Source organism: Tamandua tetradactyla, chromosome 4, assembly GCF_023851605.1.
Source record: "Tamandua tetradactyla isolate mTamTet1 chromosome 4, mTamTet1.pri, whole genome shotgun sequence".
Taxonomy (NCBI): domain Eukaryota; kingdom Metazoa; phylum Chordata; class Mammalia; order Pilosa; family Myrmecophagidae; genus Tamandua; species Tamandua tetradactyla.
Genome location: NC_135330.1, coordinates 111,535,288 through 111,555,197, shown reverse-complemented (window position 1 = coordinate 111,555,197; position 19,910 = coordinate 111,535,288). Strand labels below are relative to the sequence as shown.

Here is a 19,910-nt window from a genome sequence, read left to right as displayed (position 1 = left end):
TTTCTTTTTAAACAGGTGAATGTATTACTTATTCAAAAGTTAAAACAAACAAACAAACAAAAGCACCACAAGCTCTCACTCATCTTGCTAACAGCACACCATCCTACCCCAATAATAAGCCCTTCTTGCTCTCTGGCCTGTGTACACCCAAAATGCCCCTTTCTAGTGCTTAGAATTCTGCACACTTCTGCTTCTTCTGCATTTCAATTTCATGGTTTCCATGCCCCCTGCCCCCAACTTTTTTTTTTGGCACTTGCAGTTGATTCTTTTCCCCATTGTCCAGTTTTTGGTCATGTCTTTTCAAAACTGGACAAAACAGGGCAGTCACTTGCACAATCAAATAACTTTTGAAACTGTCCCCTTTTCCTTTCTTTTTTGGGAAATATTTGTGTTCTCAGAATTTCAGGACCTGTCAGCCCTCCTGAGCCATTTTTACATGACAGAGTCTTTACCAGGATCAGTCCTGAAAGCCGTCTTTGCTGTACTTTCTGAGTTGGCTTTCCCACAGCCTAGGACACACGCATCTGCCCTGGCTGAGACTCTCACATTTGGTAAGAAGCCTGGGAGGCATGATCACATTTGTCAAAACTCACACCCACCTCCCTCTCCCTATTTCTTCCTTGTTGGTGAAAATGAATTACAGGCTCTACAGAATTCTTCGTCTTTATTTCTCAATCTTTTGAGAGATGTACTTTTTAACTAAGCATACAGAGAATTTGTCAAGAGTAAAGTTTTCAGTAGAATTTTCGTTTCTAAAGGAGAATTTGAAGTCTTCCTGTAATGTTTCTGTTAGTGCTGTGATTTACGTTAGGAAAACCTCATCCCGGGTGATCACTCTTCTAATTCCCACAATAATATCCTTTCTGGCTTTATCCTTTCATCTTTTCTCAAACATCCTATGTCATGTTTTTTGTCCTCATCCACACGTATTTTCATCTTTTTGTTTTAAATGGAGCGTCTAACTCTCCTTTAAGCAATGTTTCTTTCCATGCAACATTTCTTTCCATTACTGTGTTCTGGTTCTAATCCCTGCGTAAGAAGTTTCACCAATACCTGATTAAGACTATCAGTTTTACTTTGGTGATGGCCCCTTCTCCATGTGCTGATAAACAGACTGGAGCTGTTTAATATGTGGAGGATATTTAAAGTAGGGGATACTGCTTTATCTGTAAGTCAACAGCTATAGGAATGCTAGAAGCCAAGAAAGAAACAGGCTCAACACGGAGGCGGGAAAAGGTGAGTGAGAATGTTCAGAATATTTTGGTCAGAGAAATTTGTTCTAATTCCTAAAGGCACTGAAAATTAGCAGAGACTCAGAAGAGATTGTAAAGGAGGCGTTCTCTTCCTTACTAATTAAAGCCTAGTGGTCCACATGCCCAGAAAACAGCACTCTACAAACAAACACACGCACACCAAGATGACCTTCCATATTGTTCCCTTTATGTGAAAGCTAGGACCTACTGCTGGGAGAATAAGAGCTGGCTGAAACCCGCTTCCAAGAAAGGGGCAGCCTCAGAGGAGAGTCCAGGGAAGGGTAGGGCCCTATGGGTTCTAATTCACAGCCTGACTGCTCTCCAAGCATAGGATGGCTAGTCATTCATTGCCCAAACCAGGACAATTCTGAGAGTCGAAGGAAGGGCTATTAAAAATTATTCTGGAACAACACATGTAAACTGGGATTGTTCCAGCACACTGGGGATAGTGGGAGTCTCTTTGGGACGGTGTACCTGAGCAGGCAGTGTGCTCTCTGTTTCATCTCAGGCTCCGTGAGTCATGGTGGTTGGGGAATTTGGGGCTGAACTGGTACACGGTTCCTCAGAGCTTCCTTGTACAACTGCACTGTCTAGGAAGATATATTTTTGACCTGCCTGAAGAAAGGTAGTTGGACCCAGTGCTCTAAGCATCAGTTTAGGATTCCATGTCTGGTGTCACAGCTTGTGAGGGCAAAGTCTCCAGAAGATGTGACACAGCTTGAATTTTCTCCTAAAAAAGAAGTAGAATGTGTAAAGTACCTGGTCATGCTCAGTCTTGAGGAAAAAAATATCTTTCCAGTAATATCCACAGTACTTCAAAATTACCCCTTGTGTTGCAAACGTTATTTCAGAAAAAAAATTGTGTTTTTGTTTGCCTGCCAATATGACAACTGTGAAATGTCATATTCACTTTTTCTTTTGATAGATACCTTTACCTGCTGAAGACAATCAGGAAGTAAAGTAGCATCTATTTTCTTTTCTCATGCAGCATTAGCAAGGCAATCATCATGAAGAAAGGATTTGCTTACTTTGTGTATTACAGTGACCTCACGGTTGCAATCTTGGAAATTAGGTTTATGAAGGGAAAATGAAATCTCCAGAGACTCCCAGGATCACTCTTAATCTAATGTTTCAATTTTTTTTTTCTGTATCCACTCCTTTACTCAGAGAAGCCCACAACCAGAAAACACAATTGATGAGCAGATAGCTGTAAGCAGGGATAAAAGAATAAGCAAAGCCCAGGGATATCTAGTGTAAGAAAACTTAAGTAACCTGTGATGTGGTTACAAAGGTGCCATTTGTAGAGATCCTGGCAAACCTTGAAGGTTGGCCACTTCCTCCAAGAAGCCTTCTCTGATTCACAGTGCAGATGCAACTGTTTCACTCTTGATCACCCCAAATACACACATATTCTCACCTTGAATATATGTGCTGTCTTATCTCTGTAACTACATTTTTTATTTGACAGCAGTCATTTTGGATATCCCCTTACTGCACCGTCTGCAATTCCTGCCCTTGTGGGTACACAAAATGTATTCGTTATTTTATTAAATCAGTCAATATTTGTAGAGCTGTTATTGAAATTAGAGAGATAGAGTGTAGCAGTAAAATTGTTTTTAAAAATTTGGGGGCACAGTCTTTCATTCAAATGAGAGCTTATGCTGAAGCCAGTATGCAAAGCAGATAAGCAGTTCTAGCTGATGTAGAAACCACGGGTGAGAGAGCGGGGACTCTCCTTACACACCTCTCATTTCCCATGATATTCTTCATCTCAGATGGCTATAGAAAGGGTAATTTGAAAGAATGGCTTTGGAGCCAGCAGATCTGTTTGTCTTCCTGACTCAAAGTAATAGCTACATAGACATTGTCAAGTTACTTGGTTTCTCTGAGGAATACACAAATTCTAAGTCCAAAGTAGCTGTGAAGATAATCATGATATTTCTGCTGAGGCTGAAATGAAAGTCCATGGAAAAAATCTTCTGGCTCCTTTGCATCTCCCATACCCTTCCCTTCCTCTCCATTCCCAGACACTTCCTTAGTTTGGGTCCTCACCATTTCTTGTGTTGACCACTCCAATTGTCTTTTGGCTCTTTTCACTGCTTTCATTCTCTCTCTTCTCTAATCCATACTCCACACGGCTGCCAGAAAGCTCTTTCTAAACTGTAAATGTTTTCTTGTCTTCTTCCAGTATAAAACCTGCCAATGGCCAGCCATAAGCCAAAGGATGAAGTACATGCAAGTTAGCCCGGCATGGGAGGCTTGTCCTGCTCTCCAGCTTTATTTCTCACACTCCTTTCCTTCCTGGGCTGCAGTCATTAAATGGACTGCCCTGCTCAGGGGGCAATCTTGCTTTTTTTGCTCTCTCCATCTGAAAAATCCTTATCACCAGGGTCTGTCTGGAGAACACACACTCGTCTTTTAGGAATCGACCTAAAGATAATCCAATATTGTGGCAACAAATAAAACTATACAAAAATATTTAAGGGAAACAATAACAATCCTGCCATGCTTTCCAATCCCAGCTTCTTGATAAGTGTGAAGTCTTCCAACAATTTTCTCAGTGCTAATACGTAAATATCTTCATATATGAATACTAATATGATGATTACTATTATGTTACCAGAGTGGGATCATACCGCACATACCACCCTGAAACTTGATTTTTGCTCTTATCTTACACCCTTGTCTGGTTGAATACCAAATAGCCTTAACTCATTATTTTTAACAGCTGTAAAAAACACTGTAGTTTAGATTTTAAAAAAAGTAAAATCAAGCCATTACCCAACCATTTCACTTTCTTGCTATTCCCAAAAATTGCTGCATTGAAGACATTAAAGAGACTTATATGTGCTTTTTTCCCCCTGTAGAACAGTTTCTAACAAATAGATTAGTAGGTTAAATTGTAATAGCTTTTTTTAGATTGCCCAACAATAAACTTCACATTTTCATAAGCAGTATATAAGAGCACTGGGGCATCATATACAAATCAGCACTGGGTGTTTTCACCCATTTTATTTGTTCCAATTAAATGGATGGGTGAAAAATGTTATTACATTTCCCTGACTATTGAAGAGGTTGAGCATTTTTTTTTCAGGAGTTTTTGGTCCATCAGAATTTCTGTTTCTATGAATTGCCTGCTTAATCCTCTATTTTTTTTCCTATTGGGTTGTTTGCCTTTTTGCTTTTCTTTTCAAAATGTGGGTGCTTTTTGTATATTTGGCCTGTCATTCACTTACATTGCAATTTTTTTTTTACTTTGAATATGTTGAGTTTTGCCATTATAAAACCTATTTTTTTCATGTAATCAGCTATGTTTATATTTTTCTTTATGGCTTCTGCATTTTTGTGTCTTGCTTAAAAAGATCTACCCCACCACTAAGGTATTTAAAAATCACAAAAAAAACTTAAAAATTCAGACACAGGTAGAGTGAGGAAATAAAAATATTAGTTAGTGGGATTATTATGCATTTTAGATATATTAATAAAAACACTGGTGTAATAATAATTACTTGGGACAGAACTGTAATTGCGAGAGGAATGGAAAAGCCAAGTAGGACCTCAAAGTGACTAGGCTGGGCTAAAGAGAATGAAGAAGAAATTGTGCAAGTCAGTAAATATGTGAAATAGGAATATACGACAAAACTATTATAAAGAACAACGTATGTTAAACATAAAATAAAATGGAAGGAATAAAACTAATTTTTTTTTCAACTGTCTCAGTAAATGTGGACAGGCTAAATTTCAATATTGAAAGGCAGTGGCAAAGGTAGATTTTGTTAAAAAATAGAATCCATTTACAAATTACTTGCAAAAATACATGTAAAGCTGGGTGGACCACAGTGGCTCAGCAGGCAGAGTTCTCGCCTACCATGCCAGAGACCTGGGTTCAATTCCTGATGCCTGCCCATACCAAAAAAAAAAAAATATATATATATATATACACACACACACACACACATATATATATATATGTAAAGTGAAAGGAAAAAAGAAATCTTTAAAAAGAAAAGGTGAAAAAAGGTCTACTGAGGAAATGCATAAAAAAAAGAGAGAGTCATGGCAATATTTGCATCAGATAAAGCAGAATTCACGCCAAAGATCCCACCTCAGGAGGCTGAGGAGGTGAAAAATTAGAATTACGTCTCCCCCAGCAGGCAGGATATGAGGGACTAAGAATCTGGAGTGAAGGGGATAGCGGAAAGTTTAGGCCAATAGTATAAGCCACGTTTCCCCTCAAGGTGTTCGCCAATTTATTAGGGGAGCAGACTGCCAGTCTGAGTTGTCAAGCAGAGCTGGCAAGAGACTTACAGTGCTGGGGAGAGAAAAACTGGAGTTCAGGACTCTTAAAAATGGAAAGACTCTGGCAAACACGTTAGGCTTTCATCGGGATCATGAAGGAATGCACAGTAGGTATAAGGGTAAACTAGGAATAGACCAGTCCTTATAAATCCCAGCCTAAAATCAGCCCCACCCCTGATTGGATGAAGAGAAACTGTGTCTACTGGAAATACCTGCTAAAGCTAATGGCTATCCTCTCTGGAGAAAGATAGCATCTACAGATCATCCACAGATTTTCGCACGCCATGTCCAGCACTTGGTGAAAAACTGCCAAGTGGACAAAAACACGCAGGAAATAAGAAATTCCCAAGTAATCTAGATATCGAGATGCATGTGATTTATGTTTAATAAAATAGATGACAATATGGAGAATCCTTCCAGAAAACTGGTATCCATAAAAAAAAATCAAACGGAAATTCTAGAACCCAAAATATAATAACCGAAATGAAGAAGGCTATAGATGGTTCAGATAGAAGATTAAAAGTAGCCAGTGAGTGCATCAGTGACATAGAAGAAGAAAAATCAGTAGAAACTATCCAGAATAAGGCTGGAAGAGAAAGGATGGACGATGTAGAAAAATGTTTTAAAGTCCAAAGACACAAAGGTAAAAGGTCTACCATACGTGACACTGGAGTTCTAGGAGTGGGGAAGAGGGAGAATAGGGCAGAAGCAATATTTGAAAAGATAATGGCTAAAAGATACGAAGCGTAAATTTAAGAATCAATACAGATCTCAGGCAGGATAAACTCAACTAATACCACACCTAGGTGCATCACAGTTAGATTGCAAAATAACAAGACAAAGAAAAAATCCTAAAAGCAGCGTGGGGAAGCCAGTAGAGGGAGGAATGTCATTCCTTTTTAAGAAGCAACAATTAGACTGACAGCTGAGTTCTAAAAAACAAACATTAGAGAAATAAACAGGACAGTATAAACCAGAAACTTTGGAATGCCACTTGCAAAGTGCTGAAACAGATGACCGCCAACTTTGAATTCTACACTGAGCAAAAATATACGTCAAAAATTAAGTAAAAATAAAGATGTCTAGAATAACAAAGAATGAAGATCTTCAGGAGTAAGGAATGTGAATCCAGGGAGAATCATGGAGATGAAGAAAGCAAGAAAGAGCAATAGAAAGAATCATTATGTGGGAAATAAATATTGAATGGATAGAACAGTTATAATGATGTGTATGGGTTTTAAAAGGAGACATAGAACTAGAAAGCAGAAAAAATTACACAAAAGACAACAGAACTGTAAATGGAATTAAAGTGTTCTAATATTTTTGCATTATCCTAGAAGTGGTAAAAGTAATAACTTATATTAGAATCTATTATGTGAAAGATGAATGCTATAATCACCAAAAGAATGTAAAAGAATGTATAACTAACTGGAGGAGAATAATATGTTAATAATTAATTATTGATTCGTTCAAAAGAAGGCAAAAATAGAAAATAGAATGTAGAACAAGTGGGACCACAGTAAGCAAACTGTAAGAGGGTACACTTAACAACAAATATAACTGCAATTGTATTACTAGTAAATAGATTAAATATTAAGATTAAAAAACAAAGTTTGACTGAGTACATAAAAAACAAAACAACACTCTTTTTTTGTTTTGTTGGCATGGACAGGCTCTGGGAATTGAATCTGGGTCTCCGGCATGGCAGGTAAGGATTCTGCAACTGAGCCACTGTGCACCGCCCCAAACAACATTTTATATGCTGATTATCAGCAAAATGCTTTACATATAAAATTTGAAACTAATAGGATTGAATAAGATACATCCTAAAAATAAGGAAAAGAAAACTGGTTTATCTAAACTAGTATCAGAAGAAGTAGACTTTAAGGCATGAAGTATAACTAGAGATAAAGTAGAACATCTAACAGTGATAAAAATATTAATACAAAAGATATTTTAAAATATATATGGGGCGGACCACGGTGGCTCAGCAGGCAAGAATGCTCGCCTGCCATGCAAGAGGACCCAGGTTCGATTCCCTGTGCCTGCCCATGTTAAAAAAAAAAAAAAAAAAAAAAAAAATATATATATATATATATATATATATGCAGTTAATAACCCAGGAAGAGGAGCAAATATATAGATATTAATAACAATTAAAGATAATAGAAAAGTAATAAAAAAGACAGCAGGATGAGAAAGACTTAGGACTAAATTCTATGTACATAGGTAAAATACATACAATTACATACCTAAAATTCCTACAAAACTCAAGTAGTTCCAGACCGTAGGAAAATTATGAAAACCTCCCAAATTCATTTAATGAGGCTAGAGAAGGAAACCTCATAAGAATAATAAACCAACCCTCCAAAAAATCATCCAAAACGAATTTTATATATGAATCTATTCCCGAAGTGCAAGGGCAATTCAAGATTTGGAAATCTTTCAAGAAAACCAAATACATCAATAAATCAAAGGGAAAAAACTGCGATTACATCAATAGATGCTGACAAGGCTTTATAACTGGTTAAAGAAAATGAGTTTTGCCACATGCAAAAATAAATTCCAGCTGAACTTAGGATCTAAATGTAAAAAACCCCTCAAAACCTAAAGTAAACAAAATAGCAACAACAATGGAAATAGAAACACTAGAAGGAAATTCAGGAGAATATTTGTGCCAAGCCTTTTCAGGGCCTTTGTTAACACTGACTTTTTCTTTTTAATATTTCCCACCTGCCTGCTCCCCTAACGTATACCTCACAAACTTCTAGCTTACAGCCTCTGTAACATTTCTTTTGTTATCCATATGCCCCTACCATTCTGTGAGATCTTTCAATGCATATCTTTTTTTTTTTTTCTTTTTTTCATAGGCAGGTTCCGGGGATCAAACCAAGGTCTCCTGCATGGCAGGCAAGTACTCAGCCTGCTGAGCCACCATGGCCCGCCCTCAATGCATATCTTATTCATCTTAATGTGTCCACCGCCAAACACATAGTAGATGCTCAATAAAAAAGTGTGTTGGCCAAAAGGCACTGGCTGGGAAGTGAAATTGAGCTGGGTTGATTTCTGGTTATAAGCTAGGTCATCCTGTGCAACTTACTTCTCTGGAGCTTATTTTCTGTCAAGTGCTTTGTACATGACTGGCCTGTAGTAGTTACTCAGAAACTGTTAGTCATTAATATTATTGCTATTATGAAGCCTGACTAAAATGGGGAAGTGGATGTATGGCTGCAGATCTGACGACCATTCTTCCAGCTTCTTTTCCATTGATGGAACAGTGTATGGGAGAAGCTAAATCTATCAACAGCTTTGCTTCCTTCATGTGCATTATTCTTTACCCTCTTTTGCTAATCACATTTCCCTGTCTGGTAATCTGTCTGTCTCAACCCCGGCTACACATTAGAATCACCTGGCCCCACCCTGGACCAATCAAATCAGAAGCTCCCCAAGGGGTTCTTAGAGAGCAGCTGGGATTGAGAACCATTGTCCTTCATTCTTTTGCTCCAGCAGAATGAATCCAAGTTGCACAGTCCCAGAAACCACAACCATTTTCTTGGAGCAACAGCCATTTCCTAAAGGAGGTGGTACATTGAGCAGAAAGAGACTTGACACCAGAAACTGAAAAATCCTAGACCTGCCAATAACTGGAGACACCTCCCAGCAAGCCTTGAAACCTGTCTCTACTCCAGCTCCCTAATCTTATCAAATAAGTAAGGAAGATCTTCTGTCTTATCCATGTCAAACTGTAATGTCAAGTTTGAAATAGAAATAGGACAGATTTCAATATTTGCAAAGCATAGAAGTATAATTTGCTAGTGTCTTGGTTGTAACCAAGCAAACGCCTTGCGGTGCCACTTACGAGCTATGGGAATGGCACAAGCCACTTCACTTTTGGAACCCAGCTTCCACCACTGAGCAATGAAGCCACCTACTCCGCAGATTGCAGGTTTAGCAGCAAAGCAAGGAAGAGGAACTAAAATAACACAAGTTGTTATATTATTGTGCGTGCCGTTATTTATTTACATTATTCTTTTTATGAAGCAGGTGGGTAGACCCACACAAGCGTTTGATTTCAAGCCTGCCACCAATCCCCGTGTTCTTTGAGGCTAGCAGATACTGGCACCCTCGTGGCCTTAAGCAGGTGCAGAATTTCCGCCTGAAAAGCTTCAGGATTTTAAAACAAATCTTAGGGAATCTTTGGTTACAACCGGAGCCTGCTGAGGTGACAGATACAATTGACTCAGCTGTCTGAAAGCTGCTCCTTTAGCTTCCTTTACCTGGGGTTTCTTGACTGTTAGATCTATGACAGAAGATTAGTCCTGACAAGCTGTGAGTGTGTAATCAACCTGACCAGAGGGAATGGAAATCCTCTGGTGCGTGGTGTCACAACAAAAGGAAGGGGTGCAGAGGCACCTGACTGGTTGAAATGCTTTGTCCTTAAGCAAGCACTGCCACCTTCCCCTAGTCTCGCCTTCTCCCTCTGAGTCACGGTGACTGCTTCCTCTTTCTAGACCCCAGAGGCTTTGTGTTCCTTATATGGACCACATGTCTAGCAGTTCTAAAAAGTTGAGGTCTCTTGGAAACCCAGGGTCTGGAGTAGCGGAATCGAAAGCATTGAGTCAGGGAGGAAGTCTTTGGAGATGAATACAGAACAGTTATTCTCAATTTTGTCTCGGTTGATATATATATATATATATATATATATACATACACATTCTTACCTGTGCCAAGCAATACAAATTCATGCTGTCAGCCAGTGACACAAACAGTGTTTTCTTTCCTAAAGCAAATCTGATAATTACTATGTTGTAACATATCTCAGAAGAAACAAAACAATAGTTTCAGGATGCCAGGTTTCCGGGCAACAAACAGACTAAGTCTCCTCAGAAAGCCAGGAACTGCCATTTCAAAGGAGAACTCTGAGCTATGTCGTTCCTACCTACCTACTGAAATGGTCCAGACGGCAATTATTTTCAGAAATGCCTTAGTTCTGGAGTTGAAACGGCTGTGATGGATGGGATTCTGGATAGCGACATAGCGGTCCAGCGAGATGGCGCAGAGGTGCATGATGGAGGCCGTGGAGAAGAGGACATCGAGGTAAATCCACACCGCACAGAGCTTGCTGGGCAGAGGCCACCTGTACCCTGCAATGAGGAAGTTAGTTCAGGAAGCCGGCAGTGTGTGGGTTACACCCTGTGACAACCATTTCTAACCTGGGCAAAGGCCCCAGGTGGCCGTGGATGATACGAGATATTTTCAATATTTCAAAAAGCCTAACAACAACAATGTACTCAACTATGATAAGACTGCACTGGCTGACGAATACAAGGATTGGAAATTTCTAGTGGCTGGACACAATTGTCAGTGTGGGGTGGTTAGCTCAAGTGACCTCTCCCATTGAACAAAAGTGCCTTTTTGTGCATGTGTGACTTAGGTTAGAAGTTGTGTGGGTTTTGGACTCCCTTCTTATAGCACCTCTTGCATGGTACTCTCATCACTTGTTCACATAGCATTCTCCAGATTCTTCCAAGGCTAGGACCTTCTCTCAATCATTGTTATAACAGTGCACCAAAAGCAGGGAGTAGATTTTCAATAAATGGGATTTGTATGAATGAATGATTAAAAATCTAGATTAGGCATCTATTTTTATTAATAAAAAGACAAAATAAAGTAATGCCTGATAATGCTTTTGCATATTAAAAATTATAAATTATAAACTCAAATTTCAGGTGTGTGGGAAAAAAATGAAGAAAGCGCAAAAAAAAAGCAAAGGTATCCTTTCTTTGAGGATTGCTTCAGGACAGTGGTTCTCAGACTGTAGTGGGCATCAGGCTCCCTGGAGAGTTTCTTAAATCACAGACTGCTGGCCCCACCAGGGAAGCCGGGGCTCAGCCAACCTGGAGAGTTTGCGTTTCTAATCACTTCCAGGTACTGCTGCCCATAGTCCAGCCACCACACTTTGACAATCACAGCTCGGGGCTGCCGGTCTCACCTCTGTAGGCACATTAAGATCAGCTGGAGAACTTCAGACCATCTCTGTGCTCAGGTCAACTTCTCGACCAATGAAATCAGACTCTCTGGAAGGTGATGGAGGTGGACCCCAAACATCAAAGAGCTTTAGAGCTCCCCGAATGATTCCAACGTGAGAACCACTGCAGGGGTGGGGCGGGGTGTGTCGCTTGCTATATTAAGAAGATAAAATTGTATGCATTATCTTGGCTGTGTTTGCGTGCCTACTTGTTTTGGAGAGGGACCATACGTTTATATAAACCTTAATTACTTTTGGTAACGGTAAGCAACGGCGCTAGATACGTGTGCCTCTGAGAAGGGAAACTGTAAAGGTGACGTTTCATTCGTGATATTACAGATCCACAAAGCTGAACAAATTCCCCAACGCGAACCCATTTTCTCTACCAAAACTGCCTACTTGGATATTTAGATACGCAGAGGATGCAAGATCCGAGTCCAGCTGAGCGCCTTTCACTCGATTATTTGCAAAAAGCTTGAGCTATAAAAGGAGAGCCTTTTGCCGGGCGGTGCGGGAGGAGGCGGAAGCCACGCGCCGCCTGTTCGGAAATGATCTCTCCCCTTGGAGAAGCCTTGCCTGCAAGGACACAGTTGCCGGCCCCAGGCTGGGTTTCCGCGGAGGGGATAAAGACCGGGCATTTCCTCGCGGTCCGCAGGGTGGGGGTGGGGGTGGGGCGGGAGAAGGCTCGCCGGTAAGGGCGCGCGCTGAGCCCTGTTGCCGCCAGGGGGCGCCGTTACACCCTGAGCAGGTGGCGAGGGTCTGGCTCCCGCATCTCCAACCACCGATGCCCGGCTCCAGCTACCTAGCACCGCTCGGTGCCACCTTGCCTTCGGGGTTTGGGGTCTCGGACTGGCTCGGAGCGGAGCTATACCCCCACGCCTAGAGCATCCCTCCCTGGAGGGCGGGGCTCTGGGAAGCAAGACCCTTCTGGGAATTAGGGACAACACCTCGGCGAGACATCATTTGCATGGTCAGGGTGACTGCCCTTTGCAAAGCGTGACTGGCCCTATGCAAACTCGCTCCTCGCTCGCCTCCTTCCTCCTGGGTTGATATTTTTTTAGCGTCCATCTAAGATTTGGCCTGAAAATACCCTCTTTAAGACAGCTTAAAGAAAGCTCTGGGCAACTGCCGATTTCCTCTCTCTCTCTCTCTCTCTCTCTCTCTCTCTCTCTCTCATCTCTCTCATCTCTCTCATCTCTCTCATCTCTCTCATCTCTCTCTCCTCTCTCTCTCTCTCTATCTCAATGGAGAAATCTGGCTATATTACTCATAATTTGGAAAGAATATCACGTTCTGCTCCCAGCCGAGACCGTTCCAGTGTTTGCTGACGTGCTGAGAGGTTTGGCTGTTTGAAACTCTGTTGAGAAGAAAGCAAGAGAAATCTCGTTCCGTTTGTTTTCTACCCTCCTCCAAACCAGACTGCATCCAGTTTATGCATATGCAATTTAAAGACTTCAGGGTATAATTCCAAGGCACATTTCCAAATTAGCTTCTCTGGGCAGGGAACAATTAAAACTGGAGCAATTCATTTATTCTAATGGAGACTCTGCATATTTTAACGTTAAACTCACTGCATGGCTACTGTTCACTCTGCAAATGTTCCAAGGTAATTGGAAAGGTTTTAACACATTAGAAGTGCTGAAAACTGGGTGATAGAGACCAAACTGTTCTGTCCTGGAGGCTGGACTCTTTGATTGGGAATATCAAGGAGTAAAAATCAAGTGGCTCCAGACTGACAGGTGAGTTATGGCTTTGTGTCTCTGTTGGGGGGCATTTATAAACACTTCTATGGGAAATGTACATGTTTTAAAGCACAAAACTTTATAATGATCTCTGTACCTAAAATGCACGTGTTTTATGCCAAAAACTCTCCTGTGAGAGAATATTCACAGACACTCTGCTTGCATTTTTAATACAGGAGATCCTACTGTAAGAGTAGGATGCAGGTAACTAGCAGGACCTGGTAGACCCTATCCCATAGAAAAAGCTTTTTACGTCTGCCCGCGGAGCCGAGTCTGGTCTGCTGAGGGCAGGCGCATGCTCTTTACGAGCAGCGTGGGTACCGTGGGGGGCCCCCCGAGCCACTCACCGTACAGGATAGTTAGCGTGGACACGGGCATCACGAGGAAACCCAGCAGCATGTCAGCGATGGCAAGTGACATCAGGAAATAGTTGGTGGCGTTCTGCAGCTTTTTCTCTAGGGACACTGCCATGATGACGAGTATGTTTCCAGCAATAGTTAGAATAATCACTACGGCTGTCAGTAAAGCAGACCAGTTTTTTTCCTGGAGATGGAGTAAGGAGTAGCACGGGGGCGACAGGCAGCCTTCGCAGGAAAGGTTTGTTCGATTTTCAGATTCCATGGTCCAGTTAAATGCATCAGAAGTGTTAGCTTCCCCAGTGTTAAAATCGTCATCATTTAATTGAATTAAGGAGTTCGGAGTTGAGCTCAAAGAAGTGTTTTCTTCCCAAAGAACATCCATCTCTAAGCCGGAACTTCTGGCAGATGAAGTGTGGAAAAATTAACAAATTATAACCTCTGCTCACCATCCATCTTTATGTCCCCACGTTCTGCGACAGTGGAGCCGGGGTACCTGCTGGCTTCCTCTGACTGGCTTTTTTTTCTCCCATTATTACAATGATAACTAAAGAACTGCAATGGCTCCTTATATTTTAATGTCTTCCTTCTCAATTTTAGTAGAGTCCACCGTTTGGTTTAATTTTTTTTCTCCAAAGCAAGGTCAAAAAAGCGGAATGAACTTTTGGCATAGAGGCTGCCGAATTTTGAACATTTGGGGAGAAAAAAAAAAGTGGTCTGGCAAAAAAAAAAGGAAAAGTTTTGTAACTACCAGGAATGTCTCTTTTAGGTCTGTCTCATTCTCTTGGTTCTGCTCATCACCCTAGTTTAACCACAGCAGTCTCAAAATAGCATGCTATCCAAAGCAGCAGGCACGGATGCATTCTACATTAAGAAAGTCAATTAAAAATACACCAGGATCGATCCCATAGTAATCGGATGTACTTTAGGTTATAGTTCGCAGTCTGGGTTAAGCTGAATTGCCACAGCTGCTGTCAAGAATTTCAGATGGTATTGTGTTGTTTGGTTAATAAAAGAAAGAGAGAGAGAGGAAAAAAAAAGTCTTAAGCAAAGATGGGCAGACAACTTTCCACACTAGAAATTCTCATTGAAATCATTACATTTCGGCCAAGCATGATTTCAAGCCGGAAAGAAAATTACACAGCCACAAAACAGAGCCGCGTGGGAACTTACATTTGTCCTCAGGGTCCACGCATTAGACACACTTCGCTGTTCTGTGACTTGCTGCATATCTCATAGTAACGACGCCCGTGTAGTCTTAAGCTTCCACCGGCATAATATTATCGTAATTTGATTTCTGTTTTGCTGACTTCCGAAACTGCATGCGAGAGGCAGCCAGTTCCAGCACGGCGAGGTCCGAGCTGATTTCCCCTGCCAGCCCCTCAGCTCCCTTCCCCCTGCCTGAGCCGCCTGCCTCAGCGAAGCACACACTCAGAAATCATGCAAAAGCCCCTCTCCAAGTCACACAAAAGAAATCGCACGGGAATGAGCCGTCCGCACCCAGGGACTCCTGGTTTCCACGGGAATGGAATAGCTCCCCGCCTCGTTCACTTCATCAGACCTCCCTCTATCTATGTGTCATAAACTGCAAAGTAGCAACAGCCAGGGAGGGCGGGCCAAACAGAAATTTTTTTTTTTTTTTTTTTTTTTGGCCACATGTTAACATTGGGAACTTTTGCTTTCCTTTAAAACAAGAGAAACTGGAGAGATGACCTTTTGACAGATTCCTGATGAGGCAGGTAAGCCGCACTTACTATTTTGTAGGGCGCAGGGTGAAGAGATAACATAAGAAGGCTAGAAAATGGTTTGTCCTAGGAGCACCGGAAACACGCGGTGCTTCCTTCCAGAGGCTCTGCGTTTATGCCCTAAGTGGAATTCCTGGCATTGGCAATGTGGGTTCAGAGTAGCCAAGCAGACCTCTGGCTATAATTCTGGGAAATTGCCAGTGCTCTGTATATTTATCATTAAATACACAGGTTGTTCAACTAGCCTGTTTTCTTCAACAGAAATTGCCATCTAAAAAAAAATAATTGAAAACCTTACATGTGGAAGAGAATATGTTTGTTTTCAGAGAGAACATTAAGGACAATCTCTCTTTCTTGAAAAAGAAGTAGGTTTCTAAAGAAGACATACATATGTATATATATATATATATATATATATATATATATATATATATATATATATATATATTCTTTATTTTTACAGATAAGGAAATGTATTCTTTCCGGAATAGTTTGGGTTTTCTAGATTTCAGTCTATCATCTCTTCTCTCTCTTTACATTCTCCCTAAGCAAATTCAACCACTCTCAGGCAGTCAAATGCTGCTTGCAGACAAATCTGTACCTTCATAATAGATTATTTTCCTCAGTTCCACACTCATAGTCGCACGTACTCACTGAGCATTTCTGTCTGTATCTAGGACACCTTAACCTCAGCATCTTCTCTCATTCTTCCATTACCCTGCCCACCTCTATTCATTAATGGAACCACCACCTCTTCAGACAGCTGTTTCTTATTCACAACTCTCCTTTTTCACTACTTTATCATATTAGTCTCTAGTTCCATTTTCTCTATATATTTCTCAAATTTTCTCTCCTCTAGTCCACAGCTAGTACTTTATTAAAGACCCCAGCACCCGCCTCCTGGGCTGTAGCATTGTTTTGAAGCTCAGTTTTGGAACTCATGAGCAGTGGAACCCTGAACACTCTCTTTGACCCCTTAAAAGTTCGTTTTCCTCATTCGTAAAATGGGATAACAGTAATGCCTTTCTCCTAAGACTGCTACGAAGCTAAAATGAGGTAAAGCATAATAAATATTTAGCCCAATGCCTGGCTTTTTGGAGGCTCGCAGTGAGTGGTTGCCATTTTATTCTTATTAGTGAATATTATTGCAGAACAGAATTGGCAGTGTCCTTCAGTCTCTTCCCTGTGTGGCCCTCTACTCCTTTCCTCATCTGCCCCTTTGCACTGCCCCTGCTTTTCAGACCTGGACTCTCATTTCTCTCCCACAGACATACTGCAAGTCAGTTGGACTTGCAGGTTTTTGACCATTTTTATGCTCTTGGATTTGCCATTCCCTGTGTCTGGAAGGTTCTTATCACCCCTTCCCCCTCTACATGTCCACCTGGCGACCATCTAGGTGGTTTTCAAGACTGAGTTCCAAAGTTATCGGCTCTGTGAATCCCAGGCTGCTACTTACCACCTGGACAACCTTGGTTAAGCCACTTGATCTCTCCGTGCCTTAGTTTCCTCATCTGTAAAAAGGAAATATAATGATGCAATAGAATAATAATGATGCTTACCTCATAGTATTGATTTGAGAGTTAAATAAATTAACATACATGCCTGACACATTTTAAGTATTCAATAAAGGTTAGTTGCTATTATTCTTGTAATTTTTATTAAATTTACTATTATAAGCTCTCTGTGGCCCTCCTACCCACTCATAGGCTAAGGCAGTAACACCTTCAGTTTTCTGTTTTAACACTTATCACATTGTGTGTAAGCTCCATGCAGGCAAAGCAGGTGTCTGTCTTCTTTATGTCTGGCACATAGCAGGTGCTCAGATATGCTTGCCGAATGAATATATGACTAATTTATAGCAACCTGTTCCCATGTCTGTCTTCTCTATTAGATGGTGAACTCTTGATTCATCTCTATACCTTCAGTTCCAAATCTGGTGTTCGGATGAGCTCTCAGCAGAGAATAAATTATTCCGAAAGAATAAACGAACTGATTATCAGGCATATATTAAGAAGCAGAATCAGGAAGAAACCTAAACCATATAATGCCTTTTTTTCTAACTTTGTCCAGTGGGATTCTAATTTATTTATTTTTTTCCTTGGGCAGGCACTGGGAATCGAACCCGGGTCTCTGGCATGGCAGGCAAGAATTCTGCCTGCTGAGCCACCGCGGCCAGGATTCTAATTTAATTTTATTGAAGAAGGCAAGAGGAAATGTGATTAAAAACAAACAAACAAAAAGAAACCCAAGAAAACTAAAAATCAACTCCAGTGTTTGAGAGCTGCTCTAAAGCCTTCCCGTTACATTTTGTTTCATTGATTGCTGCATTATCTTTCTCCTTAGAGAAAATTCTGATGTTTCAGGCCATTATTCTTCATGAAGAACTGCTAAGCTTCTAGTGACAGCAAAGCTAGTCCATGAATTTCCTATTATAGCATTTATATTGTAGAAATACATTTGTTAGTAACCATCCAAGATTCTTTGTCATTTTTATTGCAGTTTTATTAATACTTATTACATACAAAGCAACATGGGCTAAATCGAGGCCCTTGGCTACTGATGCTTAAACAGAGCTTGCCTATTAAAATGGCATGAGAATTAGATTTAGTTGGAATAGTTCCTTGCAGGTCAGACATCGCTTTGGAGTTTGGTGAAGCTGGGGTGTGTACGAGCCATTGTAGTGGCTGTGGTGCATTGGCTACCTCCTTCATAACTGAAGCAGGCATTGTCCTTGCTGCTGGGAGTCCTGGTGGCCAGTAGCTCCCAGCTTATTGTCCCTGTGGATGTCACCCTCAGCTGAAGAGGCAGCCTTTCCCATAGTCAGTAGCCAGCATGTGATGACTAGTGTCTTTGAAGGTTGCAGGGTCTGGCCTCCTTGCCTCAAAGTGGACACCTCTGAAGGACCATCCATTTCCAGAACTCCTTAGGGGAGCTGCCGAGGTGTTCCTTGTAACTGCATCCCAGTTAAACTGCTCCCTTTGCCAATCCTGTTTCTCTTTTCCACTATAGGTGTTTAGTCCAGTGTACTCCCTGATAAATTTCCTGCACACAAGTATCTTGTCGCAGTCTGCTTCCTGGAGAACCCAACCTAAGACTTTTTCTTCTTGCATTTTAATGCCTTTATATCACTTCTGGATGAACTGGATGTCTTTATTTTTTAATGTACTGATGAATGTTTCTTTGCCATAAACTTGTAGTTCTCTAATAGACAACTGGTGCTGCCTAATTGTCTAATTACTGTCAAAAGGAACATAATGTCAACAACTCCAAAATGAAATTTATTATTTGGGGAAGAATTCCTTTAGTACATAATTGGAACTTCTATAGGGATATGTTTTGCAACTAGTTTATCCTGGAGGGCTCAGAAGAAAGTAATTGCTTAAAATGAGTTGTTGAATCTCTTTCTTTCTTTTTTTTTAAATGGATGCTTTGATATTCATAGCCCTTGCTTGAATTTTTTTCCAGTCTTAAATTATTGGTTTTCCAAAATATTAGTGACTTAGTGATTTTAATATATGTAGAGAAAAAAATAAAGTACCCTGGGCAATTAAATGTGGAACACTACATCCTGTAGCCTCCTCTTAGTGATATGCAGTACACATTAGCATATTAAAGGCTGTGTAAAATCCTGCAGTAAAGAAATCTGTTTACATTTACTTTCCCTACTCTCTTAATGCAGGATACTTTTATTTTATTTTTCACACTTGAGTTATATATTTTACATTTGGTAAAGATCTTAAGAATATAGTTCAGTGAGTTTTGACAAATATGTAAACCCATGTAACTATCACCCGAATGAAGATATCAACCATTACCATCACTTCTGGAGGTTCCTTCATGCCCCTCCCTCTTTTTAAAAAAATACTTTCATTGAGAAATCTTCACACACATTAGTCCAATCATATTATGGCTTAATATCATCACGTAGTTGTGTACTTATCGCCATGATTATTTTTAGAACACTTGTATAACTCCAGAAAAAGAAATAAAAAGAAAAAAGAAAAAAACTCATACATCTTATACCCCTTACTCCTCTCTCTCATTGACCACCAACATTTCAATCTAACCAGTTTTTTCCCTTTACCCCCTATTTTTAATTTAATTTTTATCCCTATTATTTTTCACTCATCTGTCCATGCCCTGAATAAAAGGAGCATCAGACACAAGGTTTTCACAATCACATGGTCACTTGTAAAAGCAATATAGTTATACAATCATCTTCAAGAATCAGGGCTGCTGGAACACAGCTCAACAGTTTCAGGCACTTCCCTTTATCATGCCTCTTTCTTGACTTTCAAATAAATGGAAAGATGTAGTATATACTAGTTTTGTGTCTGGCTTCTTTCACTTGATAGTATGTCTGCGAAATTCATCCATGCTGTTAGGAAATTGCTTTTTTTTATGGACTTTAATCTGAGAAAATGTTAAATGGGGACCTTTGGGGAATCAAATTACTTACTTTTTTTTTTTTTCTTCAATAGGATACG

The 19,910-nt window shown here is 40.5% G+C and overlaps 1 protein-coding gene across 1 annotated transcript in view; it reads right to left on the bottom strand.

Annotated features, from left to right (window-relative positions):
* Window positions 1-15,208, bottom strand: part of HTR2A (5-hydroxytryptamine receptor 2A) — a 70,708-nt gene extending 55,500 nt beyond the window's left edge. The window contains exons 1-2 of the mRNA XM_077155828.1: window positions 13,670-15,208; window positions 10,496-10,696 (exon numbers count right to left, since the gene is read on the bottom strand). Coding sequence (XP_077011943.1) covers window positions 10,496-10,696; window positions 13,670-14,063 — 595 coding nt within the window. The 5' untranslated portion in view covers window positions 14,064-15,208. The remainder of the gene's footprint in view (window positions 1-10,495; window positions 10,697-13,669) is intronic.
* Window positions 15,209-19,910: the final 4,702 nt, after the last annotated feature.